Below are 20,485 nucleotides of genomic sequence, written 5' to 3' on the forward strand. Positions count from 1 at the left end.
CATTGAGTGAAATCGTCATTTCTTCAACAAAATGTAGGCTAGTTCAGACATCCAAGTTCAGATCATCATCATACGTCAATCATACGTGTATCCAAGACCTCAATCTCTCCATGTTTTAAAGTAGGGTTTAGTGTAAACTGTGAACCATCACTTTGGCCTGAGCTGGGAGGAGGGGCCGCAGCTCTCTTTAAAAAGGGGAATGAATACCCTGAGAAAAGAATGGGCTCACACACTTTGCTTTTTTTTTTTTTTTTTTTTTTGAGAAATTATCAGCAGCCACGTTAAAGTCTTTGAAGTCTTGACTCAGTATTACAGAGTTGAAAAGCTGCTGTTTAGTCCAGATTCCTCCTGTGCTTTCATAGAAAACAAGCAGCAACAACAACATACATAAAAACATTGTCCTCCCCCTCATCATCCCTTCCCAACCTCGGGGGAAGAAATGGCACACTTAGACTCATAAACAGGTGTCCACCGGCCCCCAGTTTGCAGCGCTTTAATAGCTGTTTGATGTTTTTGATGTCTAGTCAGCTCGATCGTACCTTGCTGCTTGATAATGAGGGCCGATAATGATTCCTGCGCTTGAGGGGTTAATGGTATGTAACCGGCAGAGCTGCTAATTACACGTTACAAACTATTTATCAGAATCTCCATCTGCGAAAGCACCGCAACTCTCATTGTGCACGCTAAATTACTCTACGGATTATCATTGTAAAGCAAGTTTCAGTAATTAGGGACCCATACTGCTGTTTTCTTTTTCTGAGTGCACCGAATGACACGAAGAGGGGAGGAGAGAGAGAGGGAGAAGGACGGGTTAATTTAGGGCTCACATTCTGAGAGAGCAGCGAGGAATCTTCCTCCCATAAAGAAGAAGAAGAAGAAGAAGAAGAAAACAAACATTCAAGATGTACTTTGTGGGTTTTTTTATTTTTATTGCACCTCAGAAAGGCGTTTCCTGGGGGGAGTCTACACTCTGGAAGTGAGAGACAGGTGTAAATTGCGTTGAGAAGCCCACATAGTCTTGGTGAGAGTTGGTGAACGATGTTTTCTGAGCGTTGAGAGAAGACGGCGAGAGCTGTCGGAGTTGTGTGTGAACAGTGTGGTCCAAGAGGCCGCCTCTCCTGCGATCGGTTATTTGAGAAATAACTGTCATATCCCTCAGCCCCCCAAAGGTGTGCCTGAGACCACGGAGACATGTACCGTCTCCTTTTCTCCACCGTAAATTTTTATTAAAATTACCTTCATTATAAGACAGTGTTCATTATAAAACCAAAAACGCCGGTCTCCCAGGGCCCTGTGGATTAATAAGGACAGCGGTGTATTTTAAGCCGTAAACTCAGCTCCTCACTGTCCTTAATCTCCTTCCTACTTCACAAGGCCAAATTAACACCTCTCCTCAGCTCTGACGGGACCTCATTAGCAAACTTCCAGGGAAAGAAAGAGGAGAGCAGAACGAAAAAGAGGAGAAGAAGGAGGGAAGCGACCAATGACAGCCACCAGCTCTGGGATTAACCCTTTCTCCTCCTCCAGCTCCTCGGAAAAAAACTAGGTCGGCAACGTGTTTCTAATCAGTCGCCTGGTTAGCGATAATTAGAAGGCGAGATTGGACGGGAGAAGAGAGAGAAAGTGGGTGGGGAACATTGAAATGAAAAAGAAAAGAAAGAGAACCTGTCATGTCGCAAACACTTCAAAGGAGCCGACTTCTCCTTTAGAAGTGGCATGATGAGGGTCCAAATACCAGGAGGCACTCCTCTGGGCCTCTGAATCTGGTGGAAGAGGGTGGAGGGGGGGGCTGGAAGAAAGGACCCAGTTCTTTCTCATATATATGCAACACACACACACACACACACACACACACACATGCGCAGACACCAGGACGTTTCTATATTTCACCACCTGTACAGTGCAGCTGCAGGGGAGCTTAACTCTCTCCCAAACCACACAGCCAAACAAGCACATCCAACTCCACCTTCCTCTCACAGCCTCCCCCTGCAGCAGCAGGTCGAGGTCCCACAGCTTTACGCCGAGGTCGTGAAGACTACCGCTGGGTAAAGTTCACAAGCCTCCGCAAGCTGTTTGACATTCCCAATAAGGTCAAAGTGTATCAGAAAACACCAGAGGATTATATTATGATGGTGTGCGGAGTCACTCGCTGCACCTCCACATCAAAAAATAGCCGAGACTTTTTTTTTTTTCCCAACGCGAGCTGGCTTACTTCTGGATGTGCAGAACATGAAGCCCGTGGAAGTTACACATGAGAGACCGAGAGGTACCCAGAGAGGCCTGCAGCTAACAAGAAGAGGAAAAAAAAAAAATCATCGCTCATTATCAGCCATCTATTTTATCTACTATGAAACATCTCTAGACTCCCAGATGGCAGACATCAATGCTTCTTAAATTAATCCTGTGGGTTCCTGTTTGCACAATAAAGATGTGGAAGGGTGCTTTTGATATTTGTGCGACTTTACAGCGCAGTAATTGAATTAGCACACAAATCAACCATGAGCATTGCCTGGTTCAGTATTGAAGAATGTGATAGCTCCTGCCAGGGAACACGGCTGCTTGGGCATAGTCAATTATAAAGCATTAAAAAGAATCTGCCAATAATCACTTCCAAGAGAACTGAACAATCCATGCTGAGTGTTCTCATGTTTACCAATGATGGGGCTCTCAGGTTAGGGCTGAGCGGGACTTTGCAGGCGAGAGAGAGAGACTGAAAACATATTTGTGGTATCATTTCCATAAGGCTGGGCTTTGCGGACCATAACGCGGCTCACAAATGTGATTTATGACCTTGGTTTAATGGCTGGAGCAGAGTCTTGCTAGGTATCAGATGACTTTTTCAATATGGCGACGTCAGAGGGGGGCATGGTGAATGCACCATCACAACAGGAAATGAGGGCTTGTCTCAGCCGAGAAAATATGAGAAGCCAGATATCTGATCATCTAATGGCAGATGGATGCTACTTCACTTTGACAGAAAAGGCATCAGTCAATAAGCAGCAGATGAGCAGTAAGAGAAAAAGAACGCCATGGATTTCTCGCCCTATCTATCTAATCATTCATTCTGCAGGAACAGGGATCTGCAGCGGTCAATGCTCGAGGAATATCCAGCTCGAGTGTCTCATGTCTCCACTGAATTTTCATGCGTTTGAGAAAAGCGTGTAGGAAATCATCAATCACACGGATGCAGCTACTTGGCTTGGTTTGATGCAGTCCGCATGCACTCTGTGTGCATGCGTCTGGAAAAAGAAAAAGAGAAAGAAAAGGGACTCACCTGGGCCTGGAAACTCTTGAGAACAGGTGCCACCATCTCCCGGACTTCCTGTGTACAGACAACACAAGGAAAGTCAGCCTCAGCTATTTAGATCTCCACCTGTTTAGACGCTGGCCCAGCTGAGGCTCCATGGAAACAATGGTGAACTGCTTTTCTACTCCTCTGACTGCACAAGCAGGTCACAGCTACACATTAACACACTGATGGAAGAGTCCATCAGTTCTCACTAATCCACAGCGGACATGTGGCTGCAGGAGCTGGGGATCGAACCCACAACCTTCATGTCGAGAGAGGGAAAATCTCTAATGTCAGTATATTAAGTCAAGTGGATTTATGTGTATGATGGCAGGAAGTACAATGTTGGTAATTGTCTCCATAGCAACTCTTACACTGTCTGTGTGTGTGTGTAAGGTGTTGTGTTTGTGGCTGTGGGTATTAGCGGTTAAACCTGAAGGGTTTGAGTAGGCATGTTTGAAAAGTGGGGCTTTCCAGTAGCTTGCATTAAAGCTCGGAGCTGCAGACTGCGTGAGCTCCCACAGCCTCAGGTAAGGGGATTGTGCTGCCAGTGGTGACAGCCTGATCCTGTCTTAAACGCCTGTATTATACTGACAAGATTACAGCACTACACTCCATACTGAGGCCCAGACAGGCAGGCAGCACAGCCACAGCAAATAGCCTCAGGGCTCATTTATTAACTCTATATTCTCTCTGACTTCAAGCTTACATGTCAATGGATGACGATGGTTTAAAACAGGATGATAAAATCACGTCTGCATCATTTACAGATTATTCAATCTACCTTCAGGGACGTTTGTGCAAAACAGAAGAAAGGTGGAAAAAGTCCTCCTGGCACTTTGTAAACAGGAAGTGAAGAACACAAGAGTGACGAGCGTGCCTGATGTTTTACCTCACCTCACCTGCACGTCTCTTTCTCTTTAAAGTATGATGGCTGCTGGAGTCATGATGGAAGGAGCTCTTTATGAACAGGGCAAGGTGTGCATGGATGTCAAAAGTGCCAAAAAGTTTGTAACACACGCTCGTAACGACGTAGTTAGTGTGCACGCCCCACGTACGGAGGCTAAAGTCCTCCAAGACCTGGGTTCAAATCCATCTTTTCCCACCTGCCATAGCCCTCTGTCTCTCTCTCTCTCTCTCTCTCTCTCTCTCTCTCTCCCTGATTTCCAGCTCGATCCGCAAAAAAAAATGAAATCCAAAAGGAAGTGTCATTGTTCCCAGTACAAGTACAAGTAGTTCTTTGTGGAGTTGAGTGGAAACTTTGAGTGCTCAGGAAAAAGGAGGACAAAGAGATAATGCTGTAAGTCGCACCGTTTGCACGTCTACTTATTTTATCACAATCTGTCATTTTTGTAAGGGATAAGATAAATCCAGGACTTTTTATTCAAACTGCAGTAAGTAACAAAGACCGCTCTTCACCATGTGCACAGTTTGGTCTGTGCGTCCTCCATCACTCAGTCTGTGTCAGGACTCTTACCTTCCTCACACATTCCATCTTAATACATGCAAACTTTTAAAGAGGCTTCACCGATGTGTGTTCTCCGGTAAGGACAGACTTTACAAACATTCGTGAGCGCTCTTTGATTCACAATGGCTGCTCAAAGTTCACATCCTTGCCTTCAATGCGTGTTTCCTGTCATGGTTCGCTTCTGTTTCATCTTGTTTTAGTTTTCATTCTGTCCTCAGTGTTCTGTTTGTGTCCTCGTGTTGATTGTTTAGCTTGTGTGTTTTAATGTTTCATAGTCTTTAGTGTGTTTCCCTGTGTCCTCCTATGTTGCCTGTTAGTTTATTTCCTGTTTTAAAGGGATACTTCACCCATTTGCATGAAGCTGTGTATCATTAGAAACATGGTAGTAGTGTTGAATGGTCGTGAATCCAGCCCTCATTTTGCCCTGAGACGAGAAAAATATGTTTTTCTTTTCTTGAAAGTTTTCTTCATGTGATGCAAAAAGCATCATACTGCATCACATGAAGAAAACTTTCAAGCAAAGAAAAACACATTTTTCTCGTAAATGGGTGAAGTATCCCTTTAAGTCGTTTTATTTTGTATGTCTGGTTTTGGTTGTGTTGTCAGTGTTGAGTTTTACTTTGTACTTGTGTTTCCCTCCTGTCTGATGACCCTGATTGTCCTCACCTGTCTCCTTAGTCTCACCTGCGTCTGATGACCTCATGTCAATTTACTCTCTGTCCCTCATGTTGTCGGATCATTGTCTCTTGGTCTGTGCTCCTAGATGGATGTTTGTGCGTTCACTGGATTTACTTTGTTTTTCTCCTTGTGGTTTTTAGATTTTTGTTTTTCGAGTAAGTTTTTGCCTTTTGTTTGATAAATTTTGGTTTATCTGCACTTGGGTCCTCCTCCCTGTTTTTCCACCACCCGACCGTGACTGGAGGATCGGCGTAAAACACCGAAGTAGAGATGATCTTGGCACGCATGTTTGTTGGCGAGGACACATCGTAGTGTGAGTAGTTGCTGACTTCATCTGCTAACTCCTCTTCAATACTTCCTGCCATTGTTGACGTTAACATTTCACCACGCGACTCCACACTGACCCGAGTACTCACATTGTTAATGCAGATTTTCTTTAGACATGCAGAACCCACGCAGGATATGCGAGGCTGATGTCGTGCGTTCACGTATACGTAGTTAAAAGACAGAAAGAATCACTCCCATGATTCGCCGCCAGCCTTTACGTCACCTGTTTTGATTTAGAGCCCCCTGGTGGCTGAAATGACATTGTGCCTTTAAAGTTTTTGTTGCTATTTTGATGCAGTGGCGATGTTGTATCTGAAGACTAAAGTTGGATTTCACTTGAATAAAATCACAACTGGTAGCTTTACAGGCTGCGCCGCATCCCAGCAAAGGAAAGCTTAGCTTTCTTTTGAAATGTTAAAAGATCTAATTTTTTCCATCAATAAAATGTTTAGCAGTAGCAGCTCACAAAGCATGTTTGTAAAAGTCGTGTTGGAAGGTCGGTGGAGTGGAGGCAACTCTTCATTAAAACTGAGCATCAGAGTTGTGTTTCGCACATGTTTGGAGAGACACCTTTCCTGTTTTATCCCAGAAATGTGCAGGAAGTCGATATCAGATGCCAATTTTTGACAGCAGGATAGGTTTTTCATGAGCTGGCGCTTCAGTGATGCAGCTGAAAGTAAGCAGCAAAGTTGTGCTTACCTTTTGTAAATGAGCCCCCTGGCCTCTCATCACTCTCAGCCAGAGGCTAACGTTACTGCAAGGCCTCAGCATTTCAATATTAACTGAGCCACAGGAAGAGGAGGGGGGCTCCCCCTGACTTCTCACTAGTTTGATGCACTGTTTATATGAGCTAATGCAGATCTGACAAAAAGGTATGGGAGGGGGAGGGGGAGGGAGGGGGAGGGGGAGGGGGGGCTCAAGCAGGGGCAGAGAAACAGGCTGAAGTGGAGATGAAGATCACGACAGAGTCGTGAAAAAAAGGAGGGTGGTGGCGTTGGAGCTAGACTCACCTCGGGGACATTTCTCTTGAACTCCCTGCTCAGCTCAACCAGATGCTTGTGGGAATGTTCGCTCTCCTCTTGTCGACCAGCCAGCTCAGACGCCACAGAGTTTAGCTCCCTCTACAAACACGAGAGAGAGAGAGAGAGACGATGAGAGGAGGAAGAGCACAGAGAGACGGCACTTTAGCGAGCCTGCCAACGCTCATCCAGTAAAGCTTAAGAGTGTACATAAATAAAAATACACTGCTGAATATTAACAATGTAATCCTTCATGATCTCACAGCAGCAATACTTACAGCTAGCCCTGGCCCATAAATAATTAAGCCAAAATAAATCCAATGGCTACAGTAGCAGAAGGCCTTTTAGATAATCAGTATTTGAAATAATCAATATGCTTGCAACGGCTATAGAGCACCAGTGGGGGAGTAAGGGCGAGATAGAAGGGGTGAGAGAGAGAGAGAGTGTGTGTGTGTGTGTGTGTGTGTGAGTCACGTGTAAAGACCCAATAACCTGACAAACACCCTTGCAAACAAATAGAGCTTCTTCCTGAAATGAAAGGCGGATTTTTAAGCCCGGCCGAGACCTGATTCAAACGTACAAACGCTCCGCTTGCTGTCGTAATTACCGCAGGTCAGATCTATTTTCAGCCTCTTTTCAATCTCTCTCCCATCGCCTGCACCAATCTTTATGCCGATCCTGCACAGATTTTCAATACACGGACAGCAGCCGCCACAGCTTTAACCAAATTACCCTTCCTGCTAAAACAACATCCCTGATGGCTGCTCCATTAATGTCTCTGCACGCCGCGTCTTTACGTGTCTATGTGATCTGCAACGAGAGCTCCACCCCTGCAACATGTCTGATCCACTATTCAAAGCTGTCTGTGCAGCAGGCCCTTCATCAGAACCATGCATTCATGCTGGACTCAGCTGCACCACATGCCATCCGCAAATCCAATATTATCGATCAGTCATCCAATTCCCGGCTCTTTCAGCAAACAGGGAGGAAAAAAGGAAAACAGATTCAAACAGTCCTCTCCTGCACTGAGCGGAGCTGGAACAGACAACTGGACGTTCACCTCGTCTTCGCTTTGACTGCCGCTCTCAGTAATTGATGAGCTTCTTCTTTTGTAACTGCTGGCTTACAATAAAAAAAAGTGGAGTAGGGGATTCAATTACCACTGCGAATTTATATATGACGCCGGGAAATTAAATTGACTGTGTTTTAATTAATCTGCAGTCTTACTTAAAGGCAATTTAATAAATCATCGCAGGAGGAAGAAGGAAAAAAAAGAGAGAGAGAAATCGGAGGGGTGAAACTTTCACAGTGACAGCCTCGTGGGAAGGTGGCAGCATGTCGGTCAGAGAAGTCGGCTGTTAATTGAAGGGCTGCCGGTTCAAGTTTTTTCATGAGGATTCACTAAAGTAGCACTTAAAGTACAGTCTATGTGGTAGAGAGCTGGGCGTGTATTTCATAAACGACAGTGGTAGCATTTCTTTAACACTCCTAATCATGAGGGATGTAAGCTAGCGCTAAGCTAACTCTGGTGCAATACATCAAATGGCAACATGTATGTTTAATATTGTAATATAAAACATGTTTAATATTCTACATGGTCCCTTTATAAGTAAGTTAAATAAATCCTCACAAACTTCGATGAAAGGAACTTCAAGTTGACTAATATTTAAAGCACTTCCTGATTTTAAAGGATCAATCAGCGAGCTGTGAAATGATAACGTGAGCTCACTGTTTTAAACTCGAGGTGTGGGAAGCCGACAGGTCAAACACAGGACGTTAAACGTTTCTAACTTACTTTCTCTTATGTGTTGTTTTTTCTCGTCGAGTTTGTCTTAGCGCCTAAAACCTCCCAGATACATGACAAGAGTTTAAATTCATGGAGCTAAACGTTCAAGCTTGTCGTCTTTAAAACGGCCTGATTTAAATGAGAACATGTTTTTAAGTTCTGCTCTCACACAGAAAGCAAACGCGAGTCTCCTGTTACAGCTGGGTTTAAACAGCTGCTGGGCAGAGAGGCCTCCAGGCACACTGAGAGCGATCCCTGCACACAGTGCGGCACGATGATGGGACCTGAGTTTCTTTACTTCTTCTCTCGTCTTCTGACCTCTCCGAGCTCTTTCACACCGACGCATGCACACAGTGACGGAGTGAGCGCGTGCAGCAGAGAGCAGCCTGCGATCTTTCCCAAATGTGCAGTATGACATTCTGCACAGATCATTCTCCTCGCTCCATGTCTGAAACAAACACGATGAAATAAATAGACGTGCAGCACTTTTCTTCTCAGAGGAGAAATGCTTCATGCGAGCGCTACAGAGCGCACAGCCAGCGCTTTTCTGCCCCCCCCCAAAAAAATGCTAGTTGGACACGAGGCCTGAGGAGTCGAGTAGTTTAAACTAATCCATCACAGGCCGCAGACGAGGACAAGGACACAAAGCTGGGAATCAAACCCCTGACCTTCCCGGACTGACTGATGACCGACTCTACCGCTGAGCCAACACTCCCAGACGAAGACATGACCTGTAAAAGCACGTTGTTTCCTTCTGACAACTTCCCCCGTCAGTGACTCGTCAGCAGGTGAAGCACGTCGTTTACTGAGGAAAGAGTCGTCCCTCTTTTCTAAAAAACTGCTCAAAGGTTCGAGACGGATTTCTTTCTCCTTTCAATCCTAACTGAAAACTATTCTGTGTTTTTATAAACGTTATAAAACATGGTGTTGGTCGGGGGAATATTTCCTTCCCGGTTAATCGTTGTGTCACTGAAAAAGGCTTCGGCTGTAAAGGATAAGACGGCAGAACTTGATAAATTCCTGTTAGCCCTCACGGTCCATCTGGGATGAGCCTTCCCACAGATTAGAGCGTGTGCTTTCAGAAGCCGGCCAACCTCTCGCACATTCAAATGGCCTCAGACCGGCTAATCTTGCAGAGAGAAAATTCCTGGAGAAGTGACTTTGAGTGGATTTTATAAGTACTTAAGATATAACAGTCTGCCTTGGTGTTCACTTTTTATTGCAGCTCCTCTGATGAGAGTGGTGAATACTCCTGCCTGTATGCAAGTCAAACAGTGCTATCATAATGGCACAGTTATTTTGAAAGCACCCCTACAGTTTGTCAGACCATTAAAGAGGAGGGGAGCCTGGGCAACAGCCCATCAAATGAAACCTACTCTCTGTCTTCCTGGAAGGAAGCGAAGCAGAACAGCCTGTTTGTTACTTTGCTTGTCTTGCTCAGATGGATGATGGGAGGAACTCCACAACATGGAGTTTCTCAGGAGACTGAAGACACAACAGAAGATTTCTTCTTTTGCTTCCGACTCGGAAGGAAATCAGTTATTTGTGTCCGATGCTTTGATTCTAATTCTTCATGAAATCATTTTAACAAGCATGAAGATGTTTGTCGTGTGCATGACCACTCCTCGAAATGTGCAGAGACAGAGGGAGGGAGGGGGGGAGGGGGATCATTCGACAGTTTTTAAAAAGATTATTGGAACTGAATTTTCAGAGTGTGGCAGCAGGATCAATACACAGCTCCTGCCATTAAGCCTCTGCCAGTCAAACATCCAGTCATAATTGATGAGTTTCCCCGGAGGAGGTTGGACCTGTCACCGGGGCAAGAAAAAAAAACAAGAGAGGAACTTTAGCGCACGGCAACATTCCTGGTGTGCTCGAGGCTTGATGTGAGCCAACATGGTGACTTGTGACTACAACATAAAACAAAACTGAGCAGGAAGTTTGATGGATTTAAAAGGCACAGAGCGGCAGTTACACCGTGACTCACATGTACGCTCCGCCACTGACCCAACGTGAACGCCCTCACATGATCTGACACTCAGCCACGCTGCAGCCAGGAGGGGGGGGGGGGGTTCTCTTCAGATCATTCAAGGTAAGAAAAGTGGAGGGCGACGGCTGTGTAGCAGTAGAAATATGAATACATATAAAGATTAAAGACAGCCGTCCACTGGTTTTTGTGTTTGAATGATGGGAAGCAAGTGACGTCCACCGAAGCATCAGCAGCGGAAAGAAAGTCGAACAATCAAAGCAACAAAAACAGCTCTGGACTAAAATCAAAGCAGCGGAGCGTTTTGTACCAATCAGTCCATGAGCCGATGTTTCAGCTCCGACGCAGAGCTCACTTATGTTTTGTGTCGGAGAAGATTCTGACATTGATTCATTAAAACCCGCTTCGTCTTGATTACATCTGTAGTGGTAAGCTATTTTCTGGCCTCTCACAAAGACAACCCGTGGTGGAAAATGTTGACAACTGGGAAAAAAAAAAAAAAAAAAAACGACCAAGGTACTGCAATGAGGTAGAGTCAAAATCACTATTGTGTGCAGTGGGCTTGGACAGCACAAATTAAAGAGGAGAAAATAGGGAGGAGGAGGAGAGAGGGGAAAATGCAGATGGGGTATTATTTTTCTTTTTGTATCCCATCTAATTGCAATCATAGGCAGATGTCTGAAAGTGTGACAGCATCAGCAGAATTGCTGCTGAGAGCACAGAATCTTTGTCTAAAAATAATCAGACATTCTGTGTGCTGCTGTTTGTTATAATGGTAATCGATGCTGGAGGCTTTGAATTCCATCAATTTATAGATCCACTCTGTTCTGCCTGGTGACTGTACTGCCTCACAACCCCCATCCTATACGCACACCAACACAAAAACACACGCAAGGTCTCACACAGGAGTGCGCTCGGGCACACGCGTGCACGTAGATACACACGTGCGTCTAAATCCACACATGCCGGCGGCAGAAAGGCAAAACCAGTGTGATTAAGATAAGTGTAGTTTCCTTTCATACATTCCTTGTCGCCTCTCATTCTGCGCGCCGCGCAAGACTGTCCAGAGCTGCCTCAGATTAGCCCCGCTTCTCAGACGCCACATTTGAGAAGGGGGGACTGATCAATAAATCAAATCACCACAATCAATGGCCCCAATCACTGCAGTCTAGTCTGGCTTCAACATTATTACTGGCAATCCCTTCAGCCAATCAGGGAGGAGGGAGCCGTTTGGATGGGGAGCAGGGGAAGAGAGCACTTTGGCGCCTGTCCATATGAAAGATCCAACATGAACTCTTATCTGGCCTTCTCGGGCTGAATATCAGCTAAGGGCACAAGACAGACTGTGTGTGTGTGTGTGTGTGTGTGTGCGTGCGTGTGTGTGTGTGTGTGTGTGTGTGTGTGTGTGTGCGTGTTTTGGCCAGACGGAAATCAGGGCAGGAGGAGCTTCTGACCTGGCGGCAGGAACATGAACTGAGCATGCGGCTGTTGACGGTGAAGCGCCGGGGGGGGGGGGCTGCTCTCACCTGGCATCTCCCTCCATCTGTTTACCTCCATCACTTCTACTCTCCCTCAGCCTCACGTGAGCCGCTCAGATTCACACAACCATCACACCTTCTGTGTTCAACGCAAACACCTCCGAGTTTGGTGAGGGAGTCACTGAACGACCTCTCATCGCAGGTATTCAAACGATGGTTAAACATGGCGTCCATACTCTTCCTAAGGTAATCCAGAACCCGGCACTAACCTTTGCTTTTCTTGCCCAGAGTCAGATTTAAAGAATGACACGTATACCTCACAGGCAGATGCTACAGACAGCATGAAGCTCAGCATGGTGAACCTGAGCACTTAAACCCCTTTACACCAAAAGCTGCCATTTCTATTCTTATTTTTTTGTGTTAAGTAATTAAAATATAATGTGTAACTTTGTAAGCCAGCTGGAAACAGACTTGTTGTTTCCCTGAGTGTCTACTCCTTCTGCTTAGACAGCTAACCGTCTTCTGCCAACACTTCCTGTTTCTCTGCAGCGGTCCAATGAATTAAGACAAAAGGCCCAAAAGAATCATCTTTAAATAAAGTCATGAAAAACAACAGAGTCCTTATTAAAATATCAGTCAGGAGGTGGAAGAATACGGACAGACGCAGTGTCAGTCAAAACAAACGTCCTGCGGGGAATCATGGGAGTGATTCTCGCTGCCACTCCCCTGATCTTTGAACAGCTGGTGTTTCCACAGCGACGATAAACATGTGGCGTCTGTTATGGCGGCCGAGACAGGAGAAGACCTTTAAAGAAGGGATTTCTCAGGTGAGCTGAGGTCGTAATGGTTGTTACTTGGTTGATACTCAAACAGACGATGAAGGAGCTGCTGTTCTTTCTACTTCTGTCTCAGCTCATGAGGAAGTCTGAGCGCTGTGGTTGGTCGACATTTTATCCCAAACCGCTCCTGCTGCTGTGACGTCGGCGTTCATCACGTCAGCGTGTTTCCACAGCGACCTCTACCATCAGTGTGTGAATGTGTAGGTGTGACCTACACCTGAGTCATCAGAAGACTAGACGAGAAGAAATAAACAAGCTGAAGTCTATCCACTTCCTGTTCCTCTACAGATCATGGGCACATCATGTCCAGCCCACCGACACTGACCAAGCAGCGCAGGAACATAGAGCGAAGATCTTGAGGACTTGCCAGGGGGGGAAAATCACATTTAAATTTGACACCTCTCTAAACTCTGGACTCGCTGATAAATCATCCCAAATAATTAATCCCCAGTCAGTCAGAGCGTCTCCAAGCAGCATGCTAAACCTTACAAAGGGAAAGGAAGGAGAAGCGTGAGCACCATCAGAAAAAGGTGTGACTGGTGTTGTCAGCCATTATTCGTCATACCCTGCCTCATTTAGAGAGTTTTTGGCGCCTGATGCACCAGAGCACAGCCTACTTGTCAACACTTCTCCCTCTTTAATTCCAACACGCTCACTTGGACACACGCATACATGTTCCTTACTTTTCACCGATGTGCCGCTTCCACGTGTTGGCAGGAGGAGGGAGAATCTCTTTCAATTCTTTTTTTTTTTTTTTTAAATAGTAACAAGAAGCGCGGTGCAAACATCTTAATAAAGCCCTTTCAAACTGTCAGCCACCTATCCGCTCTCAATCCAGTGAATCACATTAAATGTTCTCCAATTAGAAAATTCAAATTACCATCTATGACTGAATGCTTCAAACTAGGACCAATTACAACACCTTATTTATCATCATTACGGCCGGCCATTGTTCTGCTCTTTTCAAACTCTGTGCTTACAATCAGGGTGTCTATTGTCATCGTGCGCTCCACGCAGGGTGACTAATTACACAGTCCCATGATTCATTAGCAGACTGGTGGGTTCAAAGCTGCGAGAAGACACGATAACCTCAGTCGGCCAAATGATCAGCTCGCACGGAGACGGGAGTTTGACAGGCAGGTTTTACACAATACCTTGGATGGTTATTTGAAAAGTGAGCCGAGATGAACAGGAACAATTGGGGACAGGGTTTGTTTTTGTTGTGTCTTTCAGGGAGAGGAGCGCGCCGAGGGTCTCTGAAGCTCCACCATTGAGGTCAGTCGGCTTCTCCAAAGAAGCAGCAATCTCCACGATGGCCCACTTTCACCTGCAACGATGAGCCGGAGCCATGCAACACAGCTAACCTGCGATTGTTTATTCTCTCTTAAGAAATGTCAATCTGTTCCCTCTCAGGTGTGCTGCTCTTCCTCTTGTTTTTGTTGTTTTCTCCCCCCTACTCGCTCCGTTTTCCCTCGTCGATTGCTGCGAGATCAAAGCGACGCCGCTGGAAGAATCTGAATATTTCAGGTGTGGAGAGAGGGTTTGCGTTTCACACCACCTGTGTAGAACTGAGAGACGCGTCCCTCCTCTCGCTCAGACTCAGTTAGCGGGGCCCCTGGGGGCCTGGCGACATAAACCAGGGCCACCTGTCTTAGAGAGAGGGAGCACTCCTCGCCCGCCTTCTCTCTATCACACTTTCATTTTACAGCATTTGAACCAAAAATAAATGAATCTAAATAGAGCGGTGAGAGTGGGAATAAAACCAGTGCAGACAACAAGCAGCCGAGAGCTTTGAGCGCCGTCACAAAGGCTCCCAGATCTGCCACACGAGTTCAGTTGCCGCAGAATGGGAGCAGCCACTTGAAAGGGCAGTTTATACATGAATCACTCCGTAGTTTTCCTGCTCCTGCAGCACAAAGGAGCGCTCGTATATTAAATGACGAAGCTGGTCAAGAGAATCGCCGGGATTATATTCTGCCGTAGCGGAGGGGCTGCGAGATGATTCTCACCACATCATCAGGGCCGCCACTTCGGACCCAAAGCAAATAAAAAGAATCCCCGATGTCCGCAGCAGCCTGAGCAGTTTGATGTAGCTGCTCTCCTCCGAGGGCTGTGTGCCTTGACATGTGTGCATGTGTAAGCACTTGTGCAAACGTGTGTGTGCGTGTGTGTGTGTGTGCAGGGGGGCGTGGAGCAGGTTCCACACTACCAGTTCCCAGCCATGTCTCTCAAAAGGGCCGTAAAGTCTTTACAGCAAATTCCTTACATTCATCTGTGTCAGAGCGCTCGGCACACATTAGGCGTTTACACGGGAGGAAACACAATCTATTTGATGCTACACTGCCCACACGTCCAAGCCCTCCTCCCCACACTGGAGATTCACAGTGTTTAACTTCCATTTCATATTCTGAACATGCAGGCAGACAGGCAGGCGAGTGCAGGGAATGGACTCCATCTTGCTGTAAATCAGCATTTAAACACCCAGCTAAATGTAATCTGGAAAGAGTCAACAAGAGGCTCCGGCACTACGCTGCACAAGATATTTGTTTTTATTTATTCTGGAATGTGCAATTGATTTTTGTTGTTCTCTTTAATGATGTATGCAAACGGTGAACTGAAAAAGTCACACTTCATTTTTTTTCCCAACCCGACTGCGGCTCGCCATCTTTTAATATCAGCGGTGCTTATGAGAACAAGTGGAGGTTAATCTAGGGAGCGGGTCACAGCCGGCCGGCTCTTTGTAAATGTCAGCTGGGAGATCCAGGCCTTTCTTATTACCACACTAAACCAACAAGGCTGACGGCTGCAAGACGGATGTGTGACTTGGAGGTGTCTTCCCCCCTACTTCTCACGAGCGTCACGGAGCAGAGGCAGCACAGAAAGCCTTATTAATCAATCGATTTATCGCCATAAATCAGGCCAGGCTTTGATTGTATCAGCAAGTCATGCGATCAATCAATTAGTCAGGACCTCGCATCCCAATTTGCCTAAAGAAAGATGAATGCTCCCCCACATCATCCATTCGGTTGTCCGTTTACCCATCAAACACGGCTGCTGTTGACTCCCAAGCCCAACATGCATCCTTTTATCGATTTCTGCAGATTAAACTTGCAAAGGAATCAAAGGACACTTAACTGACTGTGAATAATTCTGCCTCTCTCATTTGTAGCAAAGTATGTTCTGCACTCTGCTTTGATAGCGTTGCCTCATATCTTCAAAACAACAGTGTAAATATTCAAATCAAGAAAACGGAGCTCTTGCGAGTGATCCAGCCGAGTGAGCCGACGACTACAGAAGAAAACGCTGAACAGTGATTGGACCTGCGCTGAGAAAAAGAGATTCTTCTCAGTCAAACCTACCCGGGTTTACTTGCCAAATCGAGGGGGAGCAGGGGGGGGGGGGGGGGGGGGGGGGGGGGGGCAGAAAGGAAACAGCTGGATGAACAAACTGTGGAAAACATATGTATAATGACATATTTGTTTCATATTTCATCCCAACTGTGAATTCCAATCCACATTGTGACACCAGCTGCCTCGGTCCAATGCCTCCCATCTGCAACTCGGTGTCAGGGTGTCTCAGAGGACTGGCTGGGAAACTTTGGGGAGGAGAAAAAACCGACAGGAGCAAGTAGAGCACGACAGAGTGGGCTGCCGCAGCCACGGCGTGCTTCTCCCCCAGCGGCGGCGTGGAATGTGGCAGACTGTGGAGCTGCTACGGAGAGGAGAGAAAACCAGCAGCTCCCCAGGGAGCAAGAAGTCTGTGGTGGGATTAAAACCCCACCAGACCTGGTTCTGCTTCACACCCCAAGACCCTGCTGTGATACAAGCAGGGGGGGGCGCAGGAGTTATATGCGGGGGGGGGGGGTTTACAGTTCTCCCCAATCTCCCAAAGCCTCACCATGTAATTAGAGATAAAGACAGAGGGCTCAGATACTCAACCTCAATTCTCCCAGCTTCACACACAGCTGCCCACCCTGAGCCCCCCCCCCCCGAGGGACTCCTCAACACTGACTTGTCACCGGCACCTGTGTGAGCTGGATGGCTACAACGCCAGCAAGCTAAAAACAAGCGGCTAATTGTCGTACCGCAAAATTAAGCTAATGCAGGACGCCAAAAATCTGCAGTTCATGTAATGGGACCCGCTTGTCCCATTAACACCCAAAATAATAATAAATACACCCGTTATGACATCATGAACAGCCTGGGGGGGGGTCATCCTAAAGTTAAGCCTGAAACAAGGTTTCAACATGGCTGCCACCATAACGCATCAATTGTTAGGAGCGCTGCTATCGTCCCCAAACAAGCTGAACAGTAAACCTGTGAGGGGAGGGAGAACCTCTGACAACAAAGGGTTAAATGTGTCAGACGTTATTTGAATTTCAGACATAAATAAAGACATGTAGCCTTTTCGTTTTCATGGCTGCCACCAACTGCTTCATAAACAGATGGATGATGTCACATAGACTGCGTCCATGTTTCATACAGTCTCTGTGTTTAGTCAACAATCATGACTGAGTCAGATTCACAACAACAGCGCTACATCTTTTGTTTTTCTTTACCAATTCCATATCTTTGTAAATATTCTCAGGTAAATAATAACCACAGGAAATAAGTAATTTTTCTTCATATTTCTCTCCTCTAAAACTTCATTCAGCCAACAGGGGAGAAAATGTAGAGCAGAAGGCTGAGGAGGAACTCGACTATATTCAAGAAACACAAAATTATACTATGGAAGGATCCATTATTCATCTCAGATACATTTTTCATTTAAGAGAGTGGGCTGGATATGAGCAATGATGAATGCATCGCCCAGGATGCAATTTGTATGTAAAATAACAGAAGATTACAGAATATGTTTTAAGTGCAAATACACTTTGTTGCCATCTAAGAAGAAAATACATCCCAACAACAAAAAGGAATGAGACCTGAGCCCGATGATGCTGCTTCATAAAATCACTTAGCCCATAGCGAGACCCCTGCAGTCCTCATAAAGGGGTCACAAGGAGCGGCGCGGTGTGATTAACGAGCAGACTGGAGTAGATTTTCATTCATATTATTTACACTACCTCTTGGCAGGCCGTTGGAAATGAGGTAAACCAAGAACTTCAGCTTATTCAACCTACCGGTACATCCTCAGTTATGTTGGTTTCCTTGAAATGCGCCTTTTCAAAGCGAACGCATAAAGACGGCTTCCAGACGCACACAAGTGTACACACACACACACACACACACACACACACACACGGCACGCAGTGTTTGACTGCCTGCGAGGTATCCACATGTTCCTCTCAGGACTCGCTCTCTTCTCATCAGCTTCACTCGGTGCACACCGTTTCAATTCAGTGCCTCTCAAAGACACACAAAGAGCCTTCCCCTCCATTCAGAGAACAAAGATTGAATACAGCCTCCTAACACAAGACGTGCCCACCACAGAGCATGTAATACAACTCATTACAGGGCACGCAGGGTGCAGGGGCACTGTGATGGGAGAGACAAGCACAACAGGGAGAGAGAACAGGGGGGCCGCTGCACCAACATCTCCATCTTTCCTCACAACGAACAGAGCTCTAAAACCAGCTCTCATAACTAAAGCAATCTTTCTAAAAAAGAGGGATTGATTTTCTGAGGTTCTCTGAAATAAGTTTCATGACTGCTGGAATGGAGGAGAAAACCAGAAATTCTTTTCACACCGCAGAGAAAAGTGCCACCGAGCCTGCAGGCCTTACTGTAACGTGGTGGATCCAGCGTGCAGAAACTTCTCCTCGTGCCTCTCCAAAACCCCGGCTGACCCACAACAAACTGCGACCAATCACAAAGAGGCGGGGGAACAGTGAATCTGGGTCAGCCACATTGATCTGAAGCATTCACTGTGCTGGGGTCAGGTTTTTGTTTGCCGACCGGGCAGCGGCAGGTTTGTTTTGGTGCATGTTGAGGCGTAGAGGGGGGGGGGAGATGTGATGGGGAAAGAAATCAGGAGACTCAGCTAATCCACGTCTGCAAACGGGCCTCGTGAACCTTCCTTCACCTCGGGGCAATCGCATGACCTGAGGCGAAGCATTACACACATTAAAAAGACATGAAGTTCAGAGCGTTGGTGTTTCACACACACGCAATCAATGGGGCCACAGGTGCAAACACTTTCTGCACTGCCAGTGGAATGGCCCCTTTTTTTCTCACCCCTCCAAGGATTACAGTGGAATCCTGTTTTTGCACAGTGTTCATGTTAATGTCAGCGATAATAAAGACCTGCAGCACGAGAAACAATAAAGAGAGCACGCCTGAGCTGGAGACAGCTTCTGGAGGTGTGTTGGAAACAACACGGGGAGTCAGTGGAGAGGGCAGGATGTGAGGAGTGTGTCAACTTCTCCCCGTCTGCTTCTGTGTTCGCTCGCTGCAGACTGAGGCGAGCAAATGGGCCTAATTCGCACTGGCTGTGTGCGAGTGTCTCTGCTGTCGAGCAGTGTGAGCGGGAATTAGATCTATGGTTTGTAGCCTTCATCCCTTCCCAGACAGACTTGTTCCGGCTCAGAGGCGCTGCCTAATCCGCACCTCTCTCCCGCTTGCACTCCCGGAAAATGACTTCACACAGCTGCCTCAAACGCCCAACGCAGCAATTCTCGTCTGACTGAACTCCCCCCTTTCTATAAAAAAAAAACTCAGCAGACCTCCCATAGCTAATTTAACATACCAATTCCTCCCCAAAGCCTGCCCTGCCCCCCCCCCCCCCCACACACACACACACACATAAGAGATGAGAACAACAAGGAAACCAACTACAGCTTCACTTGATCATTTAAAGGGCCTTTTCTCCGGGGAGCTGTCAAAATCTGCAGAACAGTCGGAAGAATTGAAGAGGAAGGCCTGTGTTTCATGTTGGAGAAATCTGTGTGTTTACTGTGATTTTCTCTCCAGCTGTCATTCACATCACCTGAGGGCAGGGGGCTCCGGATTCCCCGAATCATGACCCTGTTCAGTTTTTAAAGCAAATCCTGATATTCAAAATGTGACGATGCAATTACGCAGATGCTCACTGTGAGCATTGTTACTGACACTGTAGCTGTGTGCATGTGTGGCTTCCTCCCACAGTCCAAAGACATGCTCGTATGAAGAGGAAGTTTGATTGATTGATTGATTGCATATTTTATTAATTTAAAGAAAATTTAACACATTTAAACACAAGAGTATGTCAAATTAGCTTGCTAAGTATGGCTAACGTTAGCCGCGCTAGCACCGCCATGTGCGGAGTGGTGCTCCAGCCGAGCAGTCACAAGTTTAACCTGACTATGATGGGAGTGTGTTAGAGGCCGTTAACCCGAGACGAAAGTTGACTTTGATCTCTTTTAAGGTTCTGAACTAAACTCACAACAAGGAGACCATCATCTCCATCGAGTCATCGGACCAATAAGACGTAAGGATCTGAATAACACGTGTCGTCTGCTCTCGATGAGTACTCTGGGAACCGGAAGCCAGATGAGTCCTCCAATTAAAACCCAGACCTGGTGAAACCTGGTGGTTTCTTCTTGTTGTGGTCGTTAAAGACACGCTCAGAGATGGATGGCGGTGTGAGAGGGATGCTTCCGGGCACGGAGGCCGATGTGGGTCATGCCGGGGTAAA

The 20,485-nt window shown here is 46.4% G+C and overlaps 1 protein-coding gene across 1 annotated transcript in view; it reads right to left on the minus strand.

The window, feature by feature from the left end:
* The window catches only part of cux2b (cut-like homeobox 2b), an 84,967-nt gene that overhangs the window by 46,630 nt on the left and 17,852 nt on the right, over positions 1-20,485 (minus strand). Inside the window, exons 2-3 of the mRNA XM_079361072.1 lie at positions 6,773-6,883; positions 3,275-3,322 (exon numbers count right to left, since the gene is read on the minus strand). Of these exons, the coding sequence (XP_079217198.1) occupies positions 3,275-3,322; positions 6,773-6,883 (159 nt within the window). The remainder of the gene's footprint in view (positions 1-3,274; positions 3,323-6,772; positions 6,884-20,485) is intronic.

Source organism: Symphodus melops, assembly GCF_947650265.1.
Source record: "Symphodus melops genome assembly, chromosome: 1".
NCBI lineage: Eukaryota > Metazoa > Chordata > Actinopteri > Labriformes > Labridae > Symphodus > Symphodus melops.